This window comes from Apodemus sylvaticus, chromosome 12 (genome assembly GCF_947179515.1).
Source record: "Apodemus sylvaticus chromosome 12, mApoSyl1.1, whole genome shotgun sequence".
In the NCBI taxonomy this organism is placed as follows: Eukaryota; Metazoa; Chordata; class Mammalia; order Rodentia; family Muridae; genus Apodemus; species Apodemus sylvaticus.
Window position 1 is genome coordinate 42,407,083 of NC_067483.1, and position 20,842 is coordinate 42,427,924.

General features: G+C 48.2%; 2 protein-coding genes across 2 annotated transcripts in view; one reads left to right on the top strand and one right to left on the bottom strand.

Moving 5' to 3' along the window:
- Nucleotides 1–20,842, top strand: part of Tmem9 (transmembrane protein 9) — a 678,246-nt gene that overhangs the window by 537,932 nt on the left and 119,472 nt on the right. The gene's annotated exons all lie outside the window — the stretch shown is intronic.
- The window catches only part of Pkp1 (plakophilin 1), a 48,426-nt gene that overhangs the window by 24,710 nt on the left and 2,874 nt on the right, over nt 1–20,842 (bottom strand). Inside the window, exon 2 of the mRNA XM_052200646.1 lies at nt 13,013–13,119. Coding sequence (XP_052056606.1) covers nt 13,013–13,119 — 107 coding nt within the window. The remainder of the gene's footprint in view (nt 1–13,012; nt 13,120–20,842) is intronic.

Consider the following 20,842-nt stretch of genomic DNA (forward strand, 5'->3'; position numbering starts at 1 on the left):
CAACCTCACTGGCCACTGGTCAGACTCCCTGATGTCCATCCAGGCAGACAGTGGTGCCACTTGGCCTGGAAGTAGGCTGGGGTGCCTCTTTGTGTGGTCCTCAAAGGCAGAGAAGAGACACCGCAATTCCATTGCCTGAAACCCAGGAGCACCCCAGAAACACCTGAGAGATGCCTGTGATCTAAAGGGTCCTGTCTGGTTAACAGTTTTGTTTTGTTTTTTCAAGGCAGTGTTTCCCTTTATATCATTGGCTGTCCTGGGACTTGCTCTGTAGACCAGGCTGGCCTTGAACTCACAGAGATCTGCCTGCCTCTGCCTCTTGATTGCTGGGATTAAAGGTGTGGGTTACCACATCTCTGCTGACAACCAGTTCCTATCTCCTGAGAAGAGGGACAACATCAGACTCCAACACAACCCAGCTCCAGGGCTCAGATATGTTTTGTTACTGATTTTTGTTTGTCTGTCTCTTTGCTTGAAATAGTCTTAACTCATAGCCCAGTCATAATTACCCTTCCCCAGTCTCCTAAGTGTTAGGATTATAGGGATGAGCCACCATACCGGCCTGTCAATTAAAAAAAAAAAACATTAAAATGTAAAAAACAAAAGTTTGGGTGCCCATCTTGGAAGCATATGTAGACTTCGTGAGAACTGGTCAATAGTAGTCAGGGTCTCTCAGGACCTTTGAAGAACAGAACCTTTGAGCACTTACCTATCCATTGGAAACATTTGCAGATATCTGAAGATTGATCTCCTAAAGCATCAAGATGACTGAAGCCCAGGTCTGAGGGTACTACAGAACTCTGATCAGTAGCCCGAGAGGCATTTGGGAGGTGACACCCAGTGTCCCTGTGATCTGGCTCCTTGGCTGTAGGTTCTGGGTCCTCCTTATGGGGGTAAGAAGCTCATCGGGTCTCCTCAGATACAATGGGAAGCATCAAACTGAGCTGGTACTCAATACCAACTGCTATCAGAACCAATGGCCACAGCGGCTACAGTGGCCTCCATCTCTACATCCTGCTCCCTGCTTTATCAGATCCTCTCCTTACTCCTCCAACACACTGGAGAAGCAGGGTTATTGTAGCTTGCACCACAGTCAGAGTGAGTTTGGGGACAATGCTGTGAGAGTTTATATGCATGTTTCTCTTGAAAGATTAAAAATATATTGCTAACTATGTGTAAGAGTGTGTGTGAGAAGGTGGATAGGTGTGTGTAAGTGCAGGCGCTCGCTCACGTGGGCGGAGGTGCCAGATGCCCTGGAAATGGAGTTATAGAATTGCAAGCTGAGCGGTGTGAGTGCTGAAATCAGACTTCTGTCCTCTGGAAGAGCAGTGCATTTTCTTAGCTGCAAAGCCATCTCTCCAGTCCCCCATGTTTCCTTCTGGAAGGGAAATCTGGCCCTTGGCTGTCTCTCTCTGGTGAACTCAGACAAAGTTGGAGCCTCAGCCGTTCTGCAGGGCAGTGTTCTAGGTTCTGGATTTTGAACTCAGAGGCCAACTCAGCTGTCCTAGCGATGGGTTAATGCAGGGAGGGAGGAGGAAGGGGAGCACTGCAGTGTGAACAAGCAGAATACAGATAGATCTCTTGCATCTAGTGTCCCCAGCCTGTCCTGGAATATTGGGGCAGAGGATGAGTGGCCCCAGACCACGGTGAGCCCTGAAGTTGTGTATGTTTCTCAGGGCTAGAAGAGGGCCAAAGACTTTGTAGAGGAGACATATCCTAGGGAACTCGCTCCCCTGGCCCTAAAGTCCCTGAAAGACCTGAATCTTTTCCTGCTGGTTAGATCATCAAGAACTTCATATGAAAGTAAGTGGCCATCCTTATCCCACACTCAAGGGTCAAGATCATCCCTTTGTAAAATGAACATGTATGTGCATATGTACATGCAAGCATGCATGTGCACACACACAAATATCCACTTGTATACACATATACATAAGCACATACCCGTCCTGTATATCTCCCACCTACTCGCTTAAGAAATACATTTTTCTAGAGGTCGACTTAGGTAGGGAAAAATCTTTGAAAATTCCTTGATATTAGCTGAGGCCTCTTGGTTCTCTCTCTTTTCTTTGTGGTTTCTCTCTTAGTGTTTGTCCCCCAGCCACCAGTCACCAGCCACTAGAGTCTGGTGGTGGGAACAAATGCTAAGTGGTAAAGAACACTGGGTATGGTGGTGTATGCCTCTAATCGCAACACTCCAGCTGCTGAACAAGGAGAATCATGAATTCCAGGCCATCCTATGCTTCATAGTGAGAATGATCTCAACAGAACGAAAATAAGACAAACAAACTGAAAAAAGCAAATAGCTTCTATCCTAGGTGGCCCTCCGTTGAGACATGAAAAGTGTCTCTAGCCGTTGGCCGCCAGGCCTAGGAGGTACCTGTCTCTCCTATTTTGATGGATTATGGCAGAGTCTTGAATATATTTAGAAAGAGAAGAGAGCATGGGTAGGGGGCAACTCAATGGGAGACTGGTTGCCTTGCATGTGTAAGGGCTCGGTTAGATCCTCAGCCCGGTGGGGTGTGGGAGAAACAGGAAGCAAGCAGCAAGCTTGGCTGCTCATTGGCGACATACAAGTCCACAGCCTAAAGACCAGAGCTGAAAAGACCCTCTGGCTCAAGGGACACCAGTGACAAAGGAGACCTTGTGGTGGCTATAGCTGGTGTGTTCTGTGCAGCAACATGAGCGTAGCCACTGAGAGGAGGAACTGGCCCCCCTAGGCCACACCTTGCTCCAAATACACTGGTGGGTCACATGAGTTATGGGGAGGACAGAGGGGCCGCTAGTGCTAAGTGTGTAGTGGGAGCTAGACCCTGGGGTCTCTTGGAGTTAGCCAACTATTGTTGGGTTTCTATGGACTTGGGTGTCCTAGGCCACCCTGCTTCAAGACTATGAGGTTAATAGGGAACTACAGGTCACAGACTGCTCTCGAGTGCACCCATTCTGTGCCCAACACTGTGGGGGGCCTCCAGGGAGGTGATTAGGATTTTAGATGAAGGTGGAAGAAGTTGGGGAGTTGTTCCTGAACCCTCTTAAGGCTGGTCCCAAAGGAGGTTTTATTCCACCGAGCTTGGCCCGTGGCAGGCACCGAGTCAGAGACTCATCTCCTCATACTTCCACTAGCAAAAAGTATTCAGCTGGGCACGGGCTGGCGGCCTTAGTGAGCGCCAGGGCTCCACCTGGGCGCTTTTCCCCCTTGGCTCTCAGATCTCTTCCTGACCTGGGTGGGAGTCATTGTGGGAAAACCATCCTGTATGACCATCTTATGACGCAGAGTCTTGTTGTTTCCGCCATGCACCGTGGCTGTGAGAGGGCTTTAGGGATCTTAAGGACCCAGGCAGGAACCATCTCCGAAGCACCAAGAAACGCTTGCATTTCCAGTCCGGTGGCCGTGAGGACAAAGCCTAGAGGCGAGTCCCTGTGCTTCTTCCTCCACATCCCTTTCAAAGCAAAAACAACTTGAAATTTCCAGTGGAGCAAACACACCTCGCTAGCATTAAAAAGAGCTCTGTTTCACAGTGTTGATAATGGTTGTTAAGGTCATGGCTAGTTCTCCTTTAATAGCAAAGAATGCTGTTTTTGTGTCATCTGACATTTGGTATGTAGTGCCTTTCAAAGGAAATGCACTGAAACTTAAAAGTGATTCCTTGAAAAATAAGTAACAGTTGGAATGATGGCTTTAATAAACTGTAATACTAAGTGCTCATGACCGGAGGTTTGGAAATGTTAGGGTAGCAAAGAGAGGTTTAACACAGCCAAGTGACAAGAACTTCAGTCAGGAGAGCTTGCTTCAGTCCTCTTTCCCTGCTGCCTGACTGAGTATACTGGGCAACCGGCCTACTTCCCCAGCCTCAGTTTCTCCAGTCACACTCTGCCCCAGAAGACTCTTGGTCTGGGACAAGCTGTTCAGCCCTTGCTGAAGTCATAGCATCCTGGCCAACCTGGCTCAGCCCTGTCTTCCTCCCCTTCAAGGCCACTCCCCGGTACATAGGGTGGGGGTGGAGGGGCGGGGGGGGGGGCCCAAGCTGCTCCCTTTCCCCACCTGTGTCTCTCTCCATCCCCTCCCTGCCCCGCCTCTCCACAAGCAGATTTGATTTTGTTTTTCAGCTGAGTTTGCGCTCTTGGGGCAAGTAGGCAGGCAGGCCTCGCAGAGACTTGCCAGGGCCCTGGGGGAGAAAGCTGAGCCTCACCCTAGCAAAGGGTGGGGTGGTTCTTCCACCCACCTGGGAAATGCTGCTGCCTTCGTCTCTCTGGGCTCAGTGACAAAAGGAAAATTCTCACCAGTAAAGGCACCAGAAGATCCCTCGATGGCTTCAGATCTAAGGCCCTTCTTCTAGTCCTCACTCTCTGGCTTAGAGCTCCTTGGCAGGGGGAGAGAAACCGCCCATCTCCTGCCCCTCCCAGCTCCTGTATCTCCTCATGCACGCTTCTGGCTCGCCACCCCCCTTCATGGCCACTGGGCTTTGGACTCAATTCTGCCAACTCTACCTGTGAGGTAATGAGCAAGAGTCCTTGGTTACCCGCCCATCTCACGGATACCCAAGGACAGAGTCAGGGAATGAAAACGTGAATGTTCTGTGTGAATTCAAAATACAGCCCTAATCCCAGGGATTATGACATTACATGAGTTGACAGAGAAAGCAGAGGGGTGAGATAGTTTTACAAGCCCCTACTTGTTATAACCCACAACCTAAGGGTCACATCCCATCCCCAAACCCTTCAACCCCGGCCGGGAAGTCTTAGCAATCACCTACCCCTGACAGACAGCTTTCGTTTACAGACCAGGAAACTGAGGCCTACCGAGGTTGAAGTCAGCATGTGCTGTGGAATTTAGCTTTTAATTATATCCTCTCTTAGGCTGCTGTTTCATCTGTTCTTTGTCTTTAACCACAGTGTAAGGACTTTAAAGACTAGTGTGCTGGTTAAGTACATTGCTTTTTGTCAGCCCCCCCCCCCCCTGCCCAAAAGGGCCCCAAACAAAACTCTATTTAAGAGATTGACTATTCTCGATTCTACTTGATTCTTCACATCAGTCCTCTAAAGATTCAGAGGCTGTACTTAGAATGTGTGAGGGCGTGGAGGAAAGCAATGGCTGAATCTTCTGGAAGCTTCCATTTTATTTATTTGTTTATTTATTTATTTTAAAAATTTATTTTCTATATCCCTTGTTTACATTCCAAATGGTTTTCCTTTTCCCAGTTCCCCCCCTCTCCATAAGTCCCATAAGCTCTCTTCCCTCTTCCCGTTCCCCAATCAACCCCCTCCCACTTCTCTGTCCTGGTAATCCCCTACAATGCTGCATCAAGCCTTTCCAGGACCAAGGTCCTCTCCTTCCTTCTTCTTGGGAATGATTTGATATGTGAGTTGTGTCTTAGGTATAAAGAACTTCTGGGCTAATATCCACTTATCGGTGACTGCATTCCATGTGTGTTCTTTTGTGAACCAGTTACCTCACTTAGGATGATATTTTCCAGTTCCAACCATTTGCCTAAGAATTTCATGAATTCATTATTTTTAACTGCTGAGTGGGAAGCTTCCATTTTAGAAGACAAACCCTTCCCCATGTTCAGTGGCTACTGTTTTATGATGTGCCTCCTAATCCCTGGTCAGGAAGGAAAGAAGGAAGGAAGGAAAGAAGGAAGGAAAGAAGGGAGGGAGGGAGGGAGGGAGGAAGGAAGGAAGGAAGGAAGGAAGGAAGGAAGGAAGGGAGGGAGGAAGGAAGGAAGCAAGCAGGGCAGGAAGGAAGCCCTGGTGAATCAGCCTAAACCTTGGTTCTTCCAGTTTGACCACCACCTCAGAGCTCTGCATTAATTGTATGAAAACCATAGCTCATCCATCAAGCTGAAACTAGCTTTTGCTGTCCCAGGAGACAGTAACATTCTTTTCTCGGGACTTTCTGGGAAGGGCCTGCTGCTGACAGTGTCCTGGACTGGTGACAATGTCCTGACCTGCTGGCCATACCCCGGGCTAGCCACACCCAGTCTTCCCCCCTCCTTCCCTAACAAAATGTCACACACCTATCCTGCAGTCCCCCATGAAAACAAGAGGATCAGGGAGGAGAGTGGGTAGACACGCTCAATCCACTTTGAGAAGCAGTGTGAGTTCTGGTCCCTAGGGATTGGCTGCAGAACGCCATGGGGGCTTGTGAGAACCCTGGAGCTGACAACTCACAAGCTGCTACCCCACCCACGTGGCGGTGTCCGTTCTTTTGGGATGGCCAGAGCAGTTCTCCTCCTCCTCAGTCCCAGCCCTGGGGTTTTGCTCTGTTCTCCACCCTCTCATCTCTTTTTACACAGTTCACCCTTTAGCATCTCTTAGAGGCCTGTCTGGTCCCCCATCCACACTGACTGATGCCATTTGCACATATACACCGTAACCCTGTCCTCCTGTCTCTGTAGGGTCGTGGGGCCGGCATACAGAGCATCCGTTACTTCTTTCCCCCTTGGATGTTAGAGCGGAGAGGTCCTCAGCTAACTTCCCCTTACTCGGGGAAGCTAAGTCCGCTGTGGAGGGAGGAGCAGGAAATGGACCTAGAAACTTGTCAGGTGTAAGCAGAGCCCCTCTGATAGACGGTGACTTGCTAAGGATGGCCCGTGCAGGGACATTTGTCTCAGATGAAGCTCCACACTTGAAGTGCCAGGAGCACGCCTGCAGCAGAGATTAGTTGTGAGAGACGAGGCACGTTTACCCCTCTCCAGTCACCGCCAACTCTCTCCTTTTCCTTTCTGAGGCACATTCTGTCCTTTGGCAAGCAGGATCATTGTCTCTTCTTGTCGGGTGATAGCCTGGGGCCCTTGTGGGACCCTCCTATCTCTAAAGGCTTGGTGGGAGTGAGTCATGAGCTGGCAGCGGAGACACCAAATTGGCAAACCCATCAATCGCTCCCTCCGAGAGCAGGACTCGTGTCAGAGTCTATCTTCCCTCACCTGGACTTTGCAAGAAAAGGCGAAGACCACCAGGCACCGCCAAAGGACCCCAGCTTGCACACCTGAAGTGGCACTTAGGAATGGGAAGAGGGGGGAAGGGAAGGCAGGGAGCCTGAACTTTAAGTCAGGGTAGTTCCTTAGTGGAGCCACATTCTCTGCCTTTGTTACCTCTCTGCCTGGTTAACGTTGATAAACTCCTACCGGGTCTTCCAGCTGTGGCAAGAGCTAACTTCCTTTTCTTGGTAGTAAGAGATGCTCAGTTGAGAGCAGGAAGGAGGCACTGAGCCTTCACTCACACGGAGGACGGAAGTGGGGCCTCTGGGCTGAAGGAGCTGCATCAATGCCAACCTTAGAGCTACTGGGGTTTGGCTTCCGCCCTGCAGCTCCGAGCAAGGCCTATGGAGTGTGAGGCTTTGGCACAGAGAAAATAAAAGATCCTTATTCCATGTTGAAAGAGCAAATGCCACTCTGGGTCCCCCATCCTGAAGAGGTGCCATTGAGACTACAATCCAGGCCTCGCACTGCTGATCAATATGTCACGCACATAGTCCTCCTACCACACTGAGAAAGAGATTTCCCTCATTTCAGAGACGGAGGCTCAGGTGGATTAAGAACAAGCCTGGATTCACACAGATCATGAATGGGGAGAGCCAGGATTTGGACTGAAGGTCCTGAGCCAAGCCAAGCTTGTTCCTCTACATCATCGCTATCTCGAGACCCAATCTCTGTTAACTGTGGACTAACGAGGGCAGCCTCTTTTTACTCCTAGAACAAGGGGGTCCTGCCATGTTTCTCTGGCAACCTCTCTCCACTGAGTGGTCCACAACCCAGCCCCTTGCATAACCAACATTGTAACTGACAAAGATGAACCACCGACCCAGAGAGCACTGTGCATGGGATTATTATTTCTCACCGGAATCTGAGACAGCCATTGTTCTGCTATCTGTACCAGGAGCTCCCACAGGTTGCCTTGAGTCCAGAATAAACAGGTTTGGTTAGCTTCAGAGGAAAGGTTTCTAGCACAGAGTCCACAAGACCCTGTTGTTAAAGGAACACCAAGCACAGATGCATCAAGTAGGTAAGCAGCTAGGAGAAAGATCCAGGGCAAAGACAGGAGTCTCTTTCCTTATGTTCCTGGAGAGCCTCGATCCAGGGATGCCAAGCTGGATTTAATTGAGCATACATATGATTCAATATGGCGGCCACCAAGGCTCATCCTATTTCAGAACTGGCTGGTATTGTCTACATAGCTTCTCTCCTCTATAGATCAGATCCTGGGAAGGATGATCAAGTTCAATCCACATCCAAATGACACTTTACTTGATAAACTCTGAAAATATTTCAATGCTTAGGATGTGTTTCTTGCTTTAAAAATAGGAAACCTCTAGCTCTGATGTGCACATGAGCAAGGATTGTTCATCCTCTGCCTCAGCTTCACGTGACACAGACCCGTATGAGAGACACTATTCACAGCGTTAGAACAGAAGACCTGTGCTTTCCAAATGGCCTCAGTTCTCTAGTCTCTTCATCCTGGTCTACCTGAACCAGAGGAAGGTATTTTAAGGGACCCATTATGCAGACAATTAAGAGGGACCAAAGGCTTCTATTTTCCAACTAGAAACAGCTGCAGCCTGAGGTAACTCTGCTTGGGTTCCTAGCCCAGGCAGGAGACTTGTTTTAATTATAGGAATGGCCTGGGATGACAGACCTTAGGACACAGGACATAGAACTGTGTTTCAATCTCAGATTAAAAAGTATTTTTCAGAAACACTTGTTGGTGGTACATGCCTTTGATGGCAGAGGCAGAGGCAGAGGCAGAGGCAGAGGCAGAGGCAGAGGCAGAGGCAGAGGCAGAGGCAGAGGCAGAGGCAGAGGCAGAGGCAGAGGCAGAGGCAGAGGCAGAGGCAGGGGGATCTCTGAGTTTGAGGCCAGCCTAGTTTTCAGAGTAAGTTGCAAGACAGCCAAGGCTACATAGAGAATCCCTGTCTTGCAAAACAAAACAAAACAAAACAAAACAAAACAACAGCCACAAAAATATGGGGCTGAGAGATGGTTAAGAGCACTGGCTGCTCTTCCAGAGGACACTGGTTCCATTCCCTGCACTCACATCGCAACTCACAACTGTCTGTTCCTCCATTTCTGGGGATCTAACATCCTCACATAGACATGCATTCAGGCAAAACACCAATGTACATTAAATAAGTAAGTAAGTAAATAAACAAGTAAGTAAATCTCTTAAAAATTATTTCAATTATGTCCCAAATAATTAGTTTTTGTATTTTACCTCATAGGTTTACTATGACTTTCCCATTGATAATTACTGCCAAGTGAACTAAAATTGAATCTAGTAAGAGAAACTATGACCATTTTCTTCCTTCTTCTGTTGGCATTAGACTCCCCCAAAGAGAGAAGATTTGGCTGAAAGGCCGGGGAAGAGAGGAATGAAAGGGTTTGAATGTGTAGATCCTCTTGTGAGTCTCTCAAATGTGACTGCATTGTTGACACATTGAAATCTTTGGAGAGGGCTACAGTCAACATCACAAAATGTGTAGTACCTAGAATATGGAAAACGAGTCTTCCCAGGTGAGCAGGTAGTAGGTCAGGGATCTGGGCTGCCATACTATTAGGCATCTATGTAACCTTCAGTGAATCATTTATTATCTCTGGACCTGAGTTTCCTATCTGTAAAACCCACTGGCACTCTGTCTGTCTGTCTGTCTACTGGTCTGGCTCTGAGAACTGGGATGAGCACAGAGTCAGTCCATCTGAGATGTCAGGTGTGGGGACATTCTTTGTCTCATGTCACAAATTCCTACTTCTTCTGGAGGCCTGTAGGACTCTTGGGCTCTAATACTGCTGCCTTGCAGGTGATATTTTGTCTCTCCAGCAGAAGGTTGGAATGACCCACAGTCAGCAGGGTGATGCTGAGGTGAATGGTTTGCCTTGGACCAGTCTTCCTTAAGTCCTTGAGTGGTTTTTATTTATTTATTTATTTATTTATTTATTTATTTATTTAATTTATGACAGACACTTCATAAGCTAAGACTATATTGTTTCCTAAAACTTGTAATAAAACTGATAAAATTTGCAAAAGATTTTTTTAAACTAGAAGGCTGTTGTTGATACAGATTATAAAGTAACATGACTAATTTCAAAATATTTTCTTTTAGAATTTGCCTACTCTATTTTTCTATTATGTTGCCTACTCTATATTTAAAGAAAATATTTACTCACTAGTGACAAAGCTTTAGTATTTGAGAACGGTGAGACATTTTGCAATCATAATCAAATCTGAAGAATGATGAGCTCAAAGCAGGCAATACTGTTTCTGATGTAACAGGATCTTAAGGAAGTAATCGTGACACCAAGATGGCGTCTAAGGCACACTGAAAGCAGTTCATTTACAAAGGTCTATGGGCTCTATAAACATTTGAGTAGGATGCTGGTGTAATTCTCCAGTACAGAAACCATTGTCTTTATTTCTGTTGACCTTCACGTCTCCCAGCTTGACCAGAGGTTCACTGAGGTGACATTTATTATCTCTGGACCTGAGTTTCCTATCTGTAAAACCCACTGGCACTGCAAAGACATGGTGAGTCTTTGCAGTATCATCTGCAGTGTGCATCACGTGATTCTGTGCTCCACAGTTGCTCAGCGCCAGATGGCTGACCTACCAAATGAGTAGAACGTATCTGTAGGAAACGGTCCTTCACCAGCTCTCAGCAACTCCCGAAAACGTGCTGGTGATGCTCGTGTAGATGAGCCACACCGTCTTTCCCATGTTCCCTGCTTTGGGCTGCCATATTGGTTTCACCAGAGAGTGGGACATACAACATTCCATGACAGTTGTACCAGCCATGGGAAAAATCCTATAGACCTATGGTTTTCTCACACCACAGGTCACTGTTACTGCGTTTCCCACTCTTCTTCTCTCTAAATCTGGAGCCCATTTGGTTTTGCTCAGTGCGCGGCTGATTATACGTCTGGCTCCAATATCAATTACTCTACTTCCTCCCTGTTCAGCCCCCTCCCTCTGCCAAATCCTCGTGTGTGCTGAGCTCTTCCCCGTTCCCATAGCCTCTCCTGAACTGAGAGGAGACGAGACAAGCCTCAGCAGCTACCCTGTCATGAGTCATGTCTGCAGTGTTGCCAGCAGAGGAGCAAAGAGGGTTGGGCCTTGGGGCTCAGGGAAGGAAAGGGATTTTCAATGGTTGTCAGAAAATGGGCACAGGGAGGTGTGGGGGCTGTTTGGGAACATTAAAGGTATGCGAGACAGCTAAGGATTGAGTTAATTAACTGTAAGAAAGTGTTGGAAAGACACGGGCCATATGAGGTATTTTAGAAGCTCCTCCTCCCACATTTCCATGGTTACACTCTTCGTTTGATAACACAGCTAATGTAGCGTGCTATCTACATGTGAATGAAGTAGAAAAACTGGCAGCATCAGTCTCGTTTTATGGAGGGGAAAACTGATGCTTAGACTTTATCATTTTATCCAGAGTCTCAGAGGAGAGTAGAAACAGCTTAGAAACCCCTAAGCTCTGGCCTGGGCATGCGGACAGTGTATATCATTAGCACGATGATTCACTTGGATCGGCAGGGCCAGTTGCTTGCCTTCTGGGGGCTTTACCCTGTCCCTTTATTCTGCATCACTCATTCTCTGAATCTCTCTGGACATCACCCTTTGTGTTAACGCCCTTTCGCACCTAAGCGTGCTCGGCAAGCTTATTCCATTTGATCCTCTAAGTTTGTGTTATCCTGAGAGTGACAAGCTATATAAATGGTTCAGAAAAAGGATAAGAAATTAATTTGTAGCCGACTGAGTTCATTCATTCCTTTCGCCTGCAATCTGTAACATCCATGAGAGATACAGATGAAGAAAGGAAATCAAGACACTGTAAAAGAATGCAAAGCTCACAAGCTGCCCACTCTTCCTGCACAGGATCCCAGGACCTTCGGCAACTTGGAGTGGCATCTGTGGGCATTTGTTCAAAACAAGTGCTGCCGATCCTGTACCCCCTAGAATCCTGTGCCCCCTAGAATCCTGTGCCCCCTGGAAGAGCCAACTCTGCTTGGAGGCATATCTTTCATCCTGGCTTGTTTAATATTCTGGGGGCTTCACAAAAGAATCCCCAAGAACAAAGCAGGTTAATTTTGAAATTAGCAAAAGTAAGCAAAAATTATGGAACTTGACTCTGGGAAACCTTGGGTGCTACGTAGCCCGATATCCCTGGTTCTGGAATAGGACAAACGATGTGCTGACTCACATGTATCCAGAGCACACAGCACGGTGCTTTGTATAGAGCTCAGCTCTCTAGGCATCTGTTCAGGAAACGGGCAGGTGGGTTGAGGGAGTTGGGGAAGGCAGAGCCAGAACCAGGAGTGAAGGATCTAGAATTATCTCCATCCACTTTAAATGTTTTAAACCTAGTGAGTTGTTTTCTGCTTTTTATGTATATTATTTCATTGACTCTTGCCAATAAACCCAAGAAGTCTTCATTCTATCTGCTTGACTTGTGAGGAACTTGAGTCCTGGAAGCCGAACCCCTAAGACACAAGCTCAGTGTGTGGCAGAACTTGATTCTGAACCCAAACTTCTCTGACCAGGAAACACAAGCAAAGTGTTACTCCTAGAAGGGCATCTTAGAGAGCACTGCTGTGAAGAACACATTCTCCTTGTCTCAGAGGACTCTCTGGGCACTTCTTTGATCACCAGTACACATGAAAACATAAAATACTTCATGATTTTCCACCAAAACCTCTGTCTACAAAGGACCAGAATTGAAACTTCTCACATATCCTGATCAAGTCAGAAAAATTGGGAAATAGATTCTTAAAAATGCTTTCTCTAAAATGTTCTCATGAGATACTCAGAAATACCCAATCAGCATCAATGGAGATTGGACATAGTCCCCTATGAGGCAGTCAGTGGCCAAGCCAACAGCCCTGGTCAGACCTGCAATCCTGAACTACTGACTGGAGTCTGCATTCCTGTTTTTGATCAACCAGTGAAAGCTTTCGCTGTCGGGAACCCAGACCATGCCCACAGAACCTTCCAGATCTTCAGGATGGACGCAGTTCCTTACCGGATATCCCCACGAGCCGTTCCCTGTCTGGAACTTGGAGAAGTAGCTGCTTCTGCTCGTGGTGCCGTAGTTGTTGTAATTGTCAGCCAGCCCATCATACATGGAACCTGGAGGGCAGAGAGGGAAGGTTAGGGCGGGGATAACCATCATCTTCACCCATCCCTGCTCCTGCGGCATCACCCACAGCCAGGTCCACCGCCTCTGTGGAGGGAAACTGTCTGAGTTTCTGCAGAAGGATGGAGAATGACTTGACATCTGGTGGCCATGTCATCTCCTTCCAAATCTGATATAGCCATGGCCCAGCAAAGAACCACCAGTCTGCTCTTAGACCCCTTGGGAGACATTGACACCTACAGGTCAGGAACTGTCCAGGAGAGCCTTGGAGAACAGCAGTTCCGGCCCAGGGAATCAAAAGTCCGCGCTCTACAAAGAGGAGTTGCCCACTTGGGGAAGGAAGGCAGGATCTTGACATTCCAGGTTCCGAGCCTCAAGGTCAGAGCCTCACAACAGTGCAAGCTGTTTAGAGTCCGCTTCTGTCAGGACTGTGAATTCAAACCATAGCCCAGCCCTAACAGATGATCGGGTAACCTGCCCCTTCCTTCTCCTCTGAGGTCCTCTGGCTGGTAAACGGGGAACAATGATCAACCTCAAAGGGCTAGTGAGGGTTAATTAATGTTTTCACAATGCTTGGAGACCCACAAATGACAGGCTCTGCGGGAGGACAGAGTGTCATTAGGGTTATTAGCAGCGAAGTGGCTTTGAATCACAGAAAGCAGGCTGGATTTGGGGTTTGAGCAGGAATCCATCTTCCTTCTCTCTTTCTCAGAATGGTAGGAAGGGGTGGGGGTGGTGGTGGTGGTGGTGGTGGTGGTGGTGGTGATGGTGATGGTGGTGGTAGTGATGGTGGTGGTGGTGGTGGTGGTGGTGGTGGTGGTGATGGTGGTGGTGGTGGTTGTGGTGGTGATGGTGGTGATGGTGGTGGTGGTGGTGGTGGTGATGGTGGTGGTGGTGGTTGTGGTGGTGATGGTGGTGATGGTGGTGGTGGTGGTGGTGGTGATGGTGGTACCACACAGCATCAACCTCAAGCAAGCTGGTCTGTTTGAGATCCTAATGCCATGAAACATTGGTAACAGTGACATATCATTCCCCATGATGAATCTGTCTTCTCTCCTGAGCAATACCCCTCAGATTCCATACATTTCTCAATGCCAGGGTCAAGGCAAGGGCTTCATCAGAAGCTCAGAGCAATCTCTCTAGTCTCTGATATATACTGTTGTACCCCAAGTCATGAGCTACCTGGTGTCCTGTTTCCTCGGTTCCATCGGAAGATCCATGAAGGACAAATCCCTGGGTCTCCGGCCTTCGCGTCCATAGGAAGGCTTGCTCACACTCATTAAATGTAGCCTCTGGGCGGAAAGGCGAGCAGACAGGGGATCGCCTTCTGAGAGGGATGCGCATCCTTCCCTCTCAGGCAAATTTGGAACCTCCCATCAGAAACCCTGTCTAAGGAGGAGGGCTGGACCTTAACCAACCTTGAATTAACCCCTCCATTTCTGTCAAGTAACCCAGCTTCAGTCATTTTCTGGGGACTAGATTGTCTGAATTGGGAACAAGAATAAAACAGACAGTTCAGAATTGGGCTAGCATCCTGCTTAGGGCTACCTCCTCTGCCCCAGTGTGAGACACACAGCGAAGGGTTTTCCTTTGACTCCAGTTCCTCTTCTTGGAGGGTGGACAGAACATAAGAATATTGGCTGGGGCAGTTTGCTCCAGAAGCCTGAATATGCTAAAATTAGACCTGGCTTATAAACTCTCTCTTGGCCTCAGCTTCTTTGTTGTTGTTTTGTTTTGTTTTGTTTTTGTTTCCTGTAAAAGTCTCCTTCTCTGTATCCTAAATGGTCCATACACTTTGAGAGCTTCTTGGCTATAGGATTATAGGGACCTACGCCAGATGCATCTAGAGAAACTTCTCTAAGATAAGGCTCAGCTTTTGTGAGCTGACAGCTGAGACTGATCCTGCCTCTTCTGCCTCCTGCCTCAGGGTTACCATGCATAGAGCCCAAAAATCCCACCCCACAGGGCCCAGGTCCATGCCTTCCCCTAAAAATGAAGTCCTGAGATTCTGCCCGGTCCACAAAGCCTCTGACTTACTTGCGACCCTCTGCAGGTGTGGTAAGTTTGCTCTTGGCCCTGTCCAAAGTGCAGCTGTCTCTCTGGACAAACCCTGTCGCCATAAGGAACAGGAGGAAGCCTATGGACTTGGTCACTAGAAAAGGGGGTCCCAGCCAGGCACAGATGCAATCAGGACTCCAAGGAGCTGACGTCCAGGTCTCGGCCGCCTTGCTCCAGTCCGTGTCTGTCATCTCCTCTAAAGCTTGGCAGGCCAGTGTCTGCTTGGCTCTCGGCTCTTGAGCAGGCATTTCTCTCTAAAGGGCAGGAAAGGGTCAGCCAGCTACTTCCAGATGGAAACTCTGGGGTGGTGACAGATACTTCAACAAAGGCCCGGGGAGGCCTCCTACTTTAAGATTCATCTCCTGGAGGCTCCCACCCAGGCCTCCACCCCAATGAGAGAGAATCTACCAGCGTGACCTGATCCCTGTAGGTCATATAAAGCTTCTCTCCTTCCCATGCCCTTCACCAGCCTGGCTTTCCTCTTACACATCCTCCAGGGGAAGTAGAACCATGCCAGAGGCAGAAATGGATGTGCGAACACAGGGACAAATGGAAGCAGAGGATGCGATATTCTATTCTTCCCAGAGCTCCCCATGCCTCCAAGCGAAAATAGCTCTGAGCTGTAATTCTTACTTGCTTGGTTCCTTCCAGGCAACCTCAGAAGGCACCCTTCAAAATCTCTCTGCAATTAGGGAGCTGCCTGGATCCTGTGAGAGGGATCTGCCTGGATCCTGTGAGAGGGATCTGCCTGGATCCTGTGAGAGGGATCTGCCTGGATCCTGTGAGAGGGAGCTGCCTGGATCCTGTGAGAGGGATCTGCCTGGATCCTGTGAGAGGGAGCTGCCTGGATCCTGTGAGAGGGAGCTGGCTGGATCCTGTGAGAGGGAGCTGGCTGGATCCTGTGAGAGGGAGCTGGCTGGATCCTGTGAGAGGGAGCTGCCTGGATCCTGTGAGAGGGAGCTGCCTGGATCCTGTGAGAGGGAGCTGGCTGGATCCTGTGAGAGGGAGCTGCCTGGATCCCTGTGAGAGGGAGCCAGCCATCATGGTGGCTGGCACAGCTCTTCGGGCAGAAGATAGATACACAGCTGCAGGGGTGGCAAAGGTGGGGAGGAATCTAGAGATGTGACCCATCAGGAGTCACGCCTAGCAGAAGCTAGGGAGTGAGGGGGATGGTGAGCTCTCTCTGTAACTGCACTGTTCTCACACCCTTCCTCTCTCCTGACCCAAGGGTACCTGGATGGTAAGCTCTGCCTCCCCTAAAAACCAAGTTCAACAGCAAGAACACTGTGCTCCTCTGCAAGTGTAACCATGACTGCTCGCTCCCCTCCTGGTCTCTCCACTTCTACAAAACTTATGCCGGGAAAGCCTTCTTTGGCTAGCCATATTGCATCTGCTGCCTATACAGCTCATGCCTGTACTATCTCTAGCATTGGACACTCTGGGGACTTTTACAAGACCAGAATCATAGCTCTGCTTTCATAGGGACCCTGAGCACAAGGCCCTGCTCTAGTTGTGGCTTGGCTGAACTGGCCAGAGCTGGGCATTTTGGGGCCACTTTTTCTCCCCTGTCCAGCTAGCCCTGTGGGAAAGGTACTCTGGGTTCCTAGAGGTTCAACATCCCCATTTAATGCCAAATTAGATTAGAGTCTTAGAATTCTATCAGCCAGAGGTTCTTCTACCCCAAATGTTCTTTGAGGGTTGTGTTGATTGGAACAAGAGAGGAGGCTGTATGAAATTACAAATGTCTGTGTCCTTGAGAAGGAGTCTTTATCCTGGGTATGGAGGTAAAGGGAGAACATCTGAACATCCAGATACCTCTCAGAATCATACTGTCCTTCCTGACACGCGTCTGCCTTCCCACTGTTCTCCACATGGCTTCCTTTGCCATGAAGAAACTGATGTTGGCTTCTTAGCGAAGCTGGCAGCCATCTCCATGTGGGTAACATCATCAGGACACATCTGCCTACACACGGAACCCAACACCGTAGAATATCAAAGGGTTTCTCTGACCTCCAAGCAGCATGAGCTGTTTGTCTCAGTCTGTGTCAACATGGAATTCCAGTTGGTGGAACCATGTCAGGCAGTCTACTGTACTGAGGACAGTTCTCCTGTTCTCATCTTCTCTTCGTGCCTTTGCCGAGACTGGCTGGCTTTCTTGTGTCCTATGGGCAACCCAAGCTTCCTCAGCTCCGAAACCTTTGAAAGGCAGGTAAGCATGGGAGGGGCGGCTCATCCTTTTCCACTTTCAACCTTTCAAACAGTCACACCCATAGCACTTGAAGCGTTCTTTCTCTTCTTGAGCCAACCCCCTGTCCGCATTTAATACTCTGCACAAAAGTAAGCTACAGATGATCCCACCCATCTTTTAATACTCTAAACCTCCATCACAACAGCATGCGGCCTGGGCCCAATGGCTGTGCTTACTCTAGCTATGCTGGCTGGTACATTTCTTGGAGTGTGGGGTCTGTACGACTGTGTGCATGTGTGTGTCTGTGTGTGTCTTTGTGTCTGTCTGTCCATGTGCCTATGCAAACCCTTCTTCCAGAAAGCTGGGGGCTCTCTAAGCAAGGGATTTTGTACTTCAACTAGATGTACCTCATCTTCATTCCCAGGATAAGCTTCTATATCACAAGGGTCCCCAGGACAAGGCTGGCTAACAGGCAGCCCTCAGGGGTAGAGAGTACTTGAAACTCCTCCATTTCCTTTCTCCCAGACCTCTCTCCTTTGCTAAGCTGGACTTGTCAGAAGGAAGCCTCTCTGGATGTCCATATCTATCTCCCATAAGGCCGACATGTCTTCTTACTTCTATACTTAAATCAAGCTCATCTGTTCCTCAGTATAAAGATCTTGAGAAAGAAACCTATAATCTTTCAGCTTTGAAAAGTCCTTAACCACCCCTGCCCCAGAACTCTCTCTTCATCTTTAGTACCCACAGGTAGACAACACAAGCAAGAGGAATTTTAAACGAGGCAATAGAAAGAACTTCTTGGAAGACACGTGTGAGACGCTACCTCCAAAAGGTATTCAAGATTGGGAAGGAATCCCACTCTCACTGTGTGAAGACATGGTCAAGGATCCCAGGGGACTTGCACTAGTCTGTCCCCTGAGCTTCTCCCCAGCCACATTTGCTTCTCCTCTGGAGCTCCCAGGATCCCAGGATCCCAGGAGGGCGAAGAGTTCAGTACGACTTCATCAAGCAGTCTCTGCTGTGGTTCTTGGCTTCTTCCTGGGCATCTTCATGCAACAGAAAGGCTCAAACACACCGTGCTGCCCTCATTAGGCGCCCTCTCCTCAGCCTGCAGGTTCCTGCAGGCTTTGCTGAGCCATGGTTAAAGCCAGCTCTCATGGTGCCTGTTCTATCTGATAGTGCCTGTGTGGGTAGAGCACAGGCCCATGCTGTGAAACAGGCCTGGTATAGACAGAACGGCGGGAAGGAGTAGAAAAGGGTTAGAGGGGAACTCAGCTGTGCTCAGGAGTGAACAGTATGTCAGGTACAGGGATTCCTTGTGCTGGTGTGACATGAACGAAGGGTGGGGACTGGGATCACAATTCTGAACTTTGCTACATGGCAGAATCAGCGAATGAAGGTTTTAGAGTGCCAACTTCCAGACTGACTAAATAAGAACCGCAGATAGCCGGGCCTAGGTACTTGTTTTCTAAAAATAGGACTTTTAGAACCTGCACCTAAGTTTGAGATTAGGTGACAAGAACCTCATTTTTGTAGACTAGCTAGGCTGTTTACTAGGATGAAACAACTAGGAAGTCTTAAGTCTTTTTGAAAGACAGCCACAGGCAGTTTGGGCAAAGTCTTTACTGAGGGAGAGAATTATAAATCTATTTCCAAAGGGCACAAAGCACTTTTGATATGCTCTTACCCAATTCCTAACAGCTGCAGAGACCCAGAGAAAGGTATTGACTTGTCCAAGACTGCAGGGAAGAGAACGGTAACAGCCAAGCTGGGCTCCTGCCACTGTACAAGCTGCAAGGTGTGGTGTGTGTACATGCCTATGCTATGTGCTAAGTATGCATATGTGCATGTGCATGTGCGGGATGTGTTGTGTGTGTATCTATGAATAGATGTGTGTAGCGAATGCATGCATTCATATGTGGAGATATGTTCATAATATAAAATACATATGTGTATACATATATGCATGTGCTAAATGTTTGCATGCAAGCGCATCTTCATGTGTGCAGTTTTGTGTGTATGTATATATGTGTGCATTGTGTATGAGTACATATATATTGTGTGTGCATATATGTGTATATTCATGTGTATTGTAGTATGCATATATATATAATTGTGCATGTCCATGAGTATAGAGTAACTGTATGTCTACAACATATATATCCATGTAAAGAATGTATGTACATGTATATAACACAAACCTATAAAGAATATCAAATAAGGATATCTGACATCCTTCCATTCTGTTATGGTCAAGCATCATTAACCTTTTAGAAGCCATACCCCATCACAGAAGCATTGTTCAGATTCTTAAGCCTAGAATAAATGACATGCTTGTATTTTCAATTTGGGCGAGGAGGCCCCACGCAGGTTACCTGGCAGTGTGGCCACCACTCCCGTATTCAACCCTCCAATATATTTTTACAAACTCTGCCAGGGAGCTGAGCAGAGGACAGGACCCAGAAAAACAAGTAGCATTTGCTATGAAACACCCTGGGATACTCCACATTTTTGCATGTGTTGTAACAGGTCAACAGAAATATTGGCTAAAACCCCAACTTCAAGCCACGATACACGGTAAAGAAACAGAATTGGTTCATTTGAAGTTTAATTAGTATGTGTTGCCTCGGGAACAAGCTTAAACACAAATGCTCTTTCGCATCTCTCATCTCAGCCTGGTGCCCGGAAAAACAAGCCCACAGTGATGTCTACCCACAGTCCATGGCCAGGACAGGGCAGCTTTCAAGGGTGGAATGAGCAGAACCTTCCTCTGGCAGGGGGTTCATGCCGAGACAGACAAATACAAACACGCAAGCCACCAAAGGCAGGGCCGCCCAAGGCTGCCCTTTCATGGCACGCAGGAGTGGGCATGAGGCTGCAGAGTCTGAACAGGCAGGAAACGTGGAGGGAGAGCAGGCACCTCCTCAAATCCAGCCAAACCCCAATCTCTGCTCACAGGGGAGTAAAGGTTCTGTGCTGTAGTGGGAAATACCTACTGAGGGAGAAGGAAGACCTTCTGTCCTAAGATGGGGATTTAGACTCGCAGACAGTTAGGCAGCCAGCATCATGCCGTTAAAACTCAGGTCATGTTAGATATTTTGGAAGAAGCGATGAAAGAAAGCTCCTCTTATGAAACTCTGTGTGTGACCTGCGTGTCGTGGAGGCCATTGTTGTGTTTGAATCAAATGAGATATGGGGTAGGCTGTAGGGAGAGATTCCAAACGAGGTGTACACACCTGAAAGGTGACTTATTCATCAGCCCTTCACCCTCACAGGACAGATTGTTATCAGCAGCCGGGGGAGCCTTTCCCACCCTTAGAAACATCAAACTCCTTAGCATAGATCTCTTGTTGAATAGATTTCACACACACACATGCACACACACACACACACACACACACACACACTACCACCACCACCACCATCACCACCACCACCATTTGCTTCTTAGTTCCCACACAGTCAGGAAG